This window comes from Oryzias latipes, chromosome 22 (genome assembly GCF_053564925.1).
Source record: "Oryzias latipes strain Hd-rR chromosome 22, Olatipes_Hd-rR_3.1".
NCBI classification, from domain to species: domain Eukaryota; kingdom Metazoa; phylum Chordata; class Actinopteri; order Beloniformes; family Adrianichthyidae; genus Oryzias; species Oryzias latipes.
The window spans coordinates 7,848,007-7,854,006 of record NC_136258.1 but is presented as its reverse complement, the minus strand read 5'-3'; the positions used below and the strand labels follow the sequence as shown (position 1 = coordinate 7,854,006).

At 46.4% G+C, this 6,000-nt stretch overlaps 1 protein-coding gene across 2 annotated transcripts in view; it reads right to left on the bottom strand.

The window, feature by feature from the left end:
* Positions 1-242: 242 nt before the first annotated feature.
* eif2ak3 (eukaryotic translation initiation factor 2-alpha kinase 3) overlaps positions 243-6,000 on the bottom strand; it is a 29,656-nt gene continuing 23,898 nt past the window's right edge. Inside the window, exons 14-18 of one of the 2 annotated variants that reach the window (XM_023951248.2) lie at positions 5,817-5,990; positions 5,382-5,555; positions 5,198-5,299; positions 3,603-3,665; positions 243-2,282 (exon numbers count right to left, since the gene is read on the bottom strand). In XM_023951248.2, the coding sequence (XP_023807016.1) occupies positions 2,100-2,282; positions 3,603-3,665; positions 5,198-5,299; positions 5,382-5,555; positions 5,817-5,990 (696 nt within the window). In that variant the 3' untranslated portion in view covers positions 243-2,099. 2 annotated transcript variants of the gene reach the window in all.

The following is a 6,000-nucleotide window of genomic DNA, read 5'->3' as shown; positions in this document are numbered from 1 at the left end:
AAAAAGACAGCTTTTTCAATGCTTTAAGGGGCTAGTATTGCTGATTTCTTACTCCATTTCAATAAAGATGCTAATATTGACTCAAAGATTATGGGGGCAAAGCTTTTTGCTGGGCGGGCGGGCAGCTGCCCCCCTCCCAACCCCCCATAGCTCCGCCCCTGGGATGAAGTCTGTTTTTGCCGATATTTCTCTTATTTTGGAGACAAAGCAAATCTCCGGACGGAATGAGAGGCGCACAGCTGTACGAATGGAATAGAAGAGTTTATTAAACTTAGACTTTTAAGAAGTCGTCATACTCCAACGCGCTCCGGGAAGCACATTCATTACAACTCCAACCCAGCGAGGATTGATCGCAGCATCAAAACATAAATAAAGCAAACTGACATATTTACAAATTCACTATGGACAGTGTGATGGGAGGCGGGGCTCGAGGACACCACTTCATCAACACGATGAAGAGGAGCAGGTGGGTGTTCTGCTGGGAAAGTTGGACTCCTCATCATCGAAGCTCACCTTCTCAGTAACTCCAGACCACCTACTGGATGAAAATGTTTCCTCAAACCAACATTAAACTCTTTGACCAAGACTAAGAAGTAGAAAAAAATTGTACAAAAGGTTTGTCCAAAAAGGGTTTGATGAAGAAGAGCGTTTTCGCCTTTCAGCTCTGGAAGCTTCATGATAACCTCTGCAGTTCACGGCGGCGGGAGGAGAGCCCGTTAAACCAGCGAGGACGGCGCTCTTCAGGGCGGATGAAGGAGCATCATCAGTCGGCTCTGCAGTCGTCTAAAAACACAGCAGAATTCTAAAAAAACTGCACTTTGTGTTAAAAAAATGAAGGTTTTCCTTTTTGGAAAAGTACAGTCTTTGAGAGGACTTCTACAAAATAAGAGTTTGTGTGTGTGTAGTTCCTAACAAGTCATGTGACTCTCCCAGCACTTCAGAAGAGGATCATGTGATCAGGTCCAGGCCCCCCCCGCAGTGCATAGGGTCGACCCGGCGCTTTCTGCCCCGGTGTGCCGTGTTTCCACCAGCGGGATGGGGTCGGGTCAAGACGGATAACGAGGCGAGTTATCGGTTACAGAAAAGTACACTTCACTGACTTTCAAATGGCACTCTGGTACCTGCAGCAGCCCCCCCCCCAGCTGTTCAGACCCAAACCCTCCGGTCGGGTCCACTAAAGAGCAAAATGAGAAAAAACAAAACAAAAAAAAACAATGAACAATTTGTTAGAGGTGACCGCCACCGTGTGTCTGGAGGTCCCACCATGACATTCAGCTTTCCGTTAACGGCAGAGGTTGTCCCCTCTTCGCCTCCCGTGTCACAGTATATCACACTATCTTACAGTTTCTTCATTAAAAAAAAGCCTTTAACAAGTCGAACTGTCTGTACAAGATCCAAAAAAAAACAACGGAGAGAAACGAGGTTCCCCCCCAGAGAATATGTACAGTTAGAAAATGATTGTCCCTCTGAGAAAAACCCATCAGCTCACATTCAGCACCACACTTCCCCATAGAGACACCAGTCAAATGCCCAGCATTCCCTCTGAGGGGTCACTGGCCCCGCCCTCAAGGTGATTGGCCTGGATGGAAAGCTTCTCTCTAGGAAATACGTTACTAACTCTTTAAAAAAAAGAGAGAGGGCAAAGGTCCTTTTTTGGTCTTTCGGGTCAGGCATGTAGAGGATGTGGACAGCAGGTCCCTGGAATCGGGAGGATGGTGGGCGTCAAAGGTCCCCTGTGGAGAGTCGTCCTGCAGGTGTGGGGCGAGGTGAAGGTGAGCGAACACTGACCGACCCAGAAGGCGTTCCAGCAGGTTTGGAGGAGCCCAAGACTGAGGTTTCAGTTGGAGATCAGCCGCCATGATGCAGACGTGTTTATCATCCACAGCTGAAGTATCTACACCCATCGGCGGTTGGCGGTTGTGGTCATGAACACATGCCTGCCTTCTGTGGGACAGTCTGAACTGAAACTAACGAAACACAAAAACCCCAAACTGTGCAGGATCTCCTGAAAAAGCGATGCGGATTTCTGCGGCTTTGTGTTTCAGGAGGACCCGGCCTCCCAACAGAGGGGTCACCGAGGGTCACCGCAGTCACGTGTTTCAGGTGGCGGAGGTTTGGCGTGAGGGCCGGCCCATTGAAGATGAGCTGTAGGTGCGGGAGCGCTGCCTCACAGCCAGCCGGCAAGGCAGCTCCAGCTCCTGGAAGAGGGGCGTTCCTGTGATGTCGGCCGCCTCTGGGCGTTCGCTGGGGCTCAGGGAGAGCATGCTGCGGACCATGCCCAGCTGGAAGCAGACAGAAAACACAGCCGAGTGCAATCAGAGCCGCCGTGATGCAACACGGACATCCTGTCGAGATGAACGCACGCAACACAACATGAACACAACTGAAGGAGTCCGAAAAATCACTGACTGGAAACTTTTCAAACCTTGTTTTTAGACATTGAAGATATTTGAGCAGGTTTGAGGCGGCTTAACGCCTTTTCAAGCAACGTTTTTGTCTCAGATATCTAGAAATAAGACAATTATTATTATTATTAAAATGAGTCCATTTTAGTTTAAACTCTTGACAATAGAAAAACATGTATTTTTACTTTAAGGATGTCATTTTACAGCTTAGACTGACCCTCATTGGCAACATTTTAAAAAACAAAAATTTTGATTTACAGTATCTTCTGGGAAGAAGTGCTAGTTTTAGATTTTATGAGGATTTATAAAGCTGCGCCAATTTGTACCAAGAATCTGTTCTAAGTTTGCTCACATTTTATTCTGAAACGAGTCGCACACGTTCTAAACACAATGAACTTCAAGGAGGCACAGAAAAACTCCAAAAACACGAACCATTTGCTTTAAACCAACAAAAAATACTAATTATTGGATGGAATAACATCTCATTTGCAGTAATTTTGCATTTAGCAAAATGTCTACTTTTTTTTTAATGCTTGTGTGGAAGTCCTTGTTTGTTAGATGTTATTATGGGATAGTTTGCATAGTAAAAACAACTTCCTGGACAGATAAATTCAACACTTTCTAGTGATTTTCTTCTTTAGATCAGTGCTCTTTAGCTTTTATTAGACTACCTCTTTCTACAGAGCTAAATCTACTACTCTGTCAGATTTTTAACAACAGTAATCATGTTTCTGGTGCACTTCAGTGACATTTGTAGGTCTACTTATCTAATCGTCTTTGGAGTCAACCTAATCCAGATAATCCCGTTTATTAAATTATTATTGAAGGTCGTTTATCTCCCAGATGACGTGACTAACATACCCCCCTGTTTAGCTTTAGATCAATGTTATTTTAAATAATTAGTCATTTAACGGGTCAAAAGGGGCATTTAACTAATGTGGTACACTTGTTCAATACCTGCTGAAAGGACCCAATTATTTAATTGGCTTAAAAAAACCATTTCCCGTTGGCAGGATGTCAGCTGTGTGTTCATGAAGACCGGCTCAGGTTTTAGGTGGAAACTCATAAAATGCTTGTTTTCTCTGTGACTGAGCACAGAATGACTGTACAGTGGTATTACAGCTGCTGGGGCACAAAGTGAACCCAGACTCATGAGTGTGTGGTGCCACTAGATGGCAGCAGACGACCTTCACTCACCTCCTGACTGTTGTTTCTGGAGAAGACCTCTGGGAAGCGCAGCACTCTCACCTCCGTGAGGGTCTAGGAGAAGGATGCAAACACCTGTGAGCGCAGCTGCACCAAGACCGCCTTTGTCGCCAAGACAAAGGTCCCCAGCTGCTCGGCGCAGTGAGAGCAGAGCATCGGCCCGTCTGCGCAGGAGCACTCGCACACACAAATACAAGGCTGCTCCTACAGCAGAGAACTAAGCTTTTAAGAGCAGAACAGCTGGGAACAAAGACAACGATAACCCTTAGAATCGCCAAGTATAGACTATCGTTTAGGATTCTGCTACAGTTCAGTGTTCAAATGGCTCTTTAAAGATCGGCTCATAAGACATTAGAAAGTGCATTTATTGATCCAAAAACTCTTTGGACATTAAAAAAAGATGGGCTGATTGCTCAGTAGCTCGCTTTTTTAATTTGAAATAGTGGGGGGGGGGGGCGTCATAGCAGTGATTTGACTGTTAGGAATAAAACATTAATGTGGAATTGACGCCACATTTAGGAATCAAACCTGCAAAGAAAAACTAACAAATCTCACCAAATATTCTGGTCTATTAGACCAACGACTATTAGACAACGACTCTTAAGTAATAATTTGGGTCAAGACTTCTTTTTATCCTAAATATGACACATTTTCACTCATAACAGAAACTTAAAGTGAGAAGGATCTGACGTATACCCCGTTTTTCAGACTATAAGTCGTCCGAATCCAAATGAATCCCCTGTCCTTCTGGCTCCTCCCTGTTGCTCCAATTGTAGGAAGCCGTAGTGGCGTCCAAAAGTGTTTTTATTAAGGAGGAGCTGTAGCGACTTAAGGCCGGATATCCGCTTGTGTCGTGCATTTCTTCACGTGGCTGTGCTCTGAAGCACAGAAGCTGACATGTCTTTAAGTGACTTTTAAAAGTTATACAGCGGATGTTGGTCTGTAATTTCTGAGCGCCAGCGGCTACGCACTAACATAGATCGACGAGTGGTAGCAACCTCCGAATTCGTTCCATATCTCTCCGCTCGCAGGGATAGATGTAGGTTTAGGGAGAAGCCAAAGGGTTAGGGGAGGACTTCGGATTCAGTGGGGGGGGAAAAAAAGCATAATGAAGAAGAAAAAAAATCATACAGTAGTTAGTTTTTGAACAAAAACAGCAATGCCTTCACAGAGAAGAGTCACAGCATCAATCTTCCTGCCGTGAAGACATCAGCTCTGACCTCAGTCGTGCTCTAAACATGGAATTTCACATTCAACCATCAAGCCAGAGGCACAGAGGGTCAGCTCTGCTCAACAGGAAGGTCTCCCTCTATTTAGACACCATTGATGGTTTTATTCATAAAAGAGTCCGGGTTTCTAACTAGTTTTACAGCAAATCATAAGAGAAAAGTCCACAAATGAGTTTTTCCGTCTCAGTTAACCATCACTCGTCTCATTTCAAGAGTAGAGACTTAACCTTACAAGAAATCAAAGAAGTACGCTTGGAGTTTTTTAGAGTTTTGGCGGTGCACTCACTGTTCAGTCTGAAGGCCGCACAGAAAAATGACCAAAGCAGGAAAGTCCATGCTTTTTGTCTGCTCACTCACCCTCACTCTCTCCATCTGCGTCCTGAAGGGATACAGCAGCTCGAACAGGATCAGACCCAGCGAGTAGATGTCCACCTTATGGGAGTAGGAGTTTCCGGAGAGCTGCAGGCGGGATGGAAGCGGAGTTGAGTGGACGCACACCTCTGCAGGGGGGGAGGCGGCGCTCTCTCGTGGCGTTTCTCACCTGCTCCGGGCTCATGTAAAGCTTGGTGCCCACCTGGCCCGTGTGCCGGGTCAGAAGCGGGGCCGGCGTCAGAGTGCTGGGCTCGTCCTCATCCTCCTCCTGGTCCATCGCCGTCACCAGGCCGAAGTCCCCCACTTTGACCACGTCGTCCATGGTGAAGAAGATGTTGGAGGGCTGCGGGGCCCAGAGGAGACGGCTCTCACTTTTACCACGCTTTCTGAGCTTTGGACACTTCTACTAACTAATTAAAGCCGAAAAACTGAAGATATCTATGCAGATCAAACATTCATCAGTAGCTCCAGACTAACAGCTTCACACTTCTGTCGAGGCTTCCCCTTGAAGTAAATCAGCACACGCTATGTTTAAGATATTTTCACGGGGTTCAAACTTCACCAAAGAACAGAGGTGAGGCCTTCCAGCCGGCTCTGCCGTTACCTTGAGGTCCCTGTGCATGAGCCCCTTGCTGTGCAGGAAGTCAACGGCCTCAGCGATCTGCAGGAAGATGTCCAGACACTGGTTGTGCTCTCTTTGTTCAGGCAGGCAGCGCTGAGCCATCCAGTCCTTCAGGTTCTCCTTCCGGCACAGCTGCATCTGGATGTACAGGTACACCTGGAGGTAC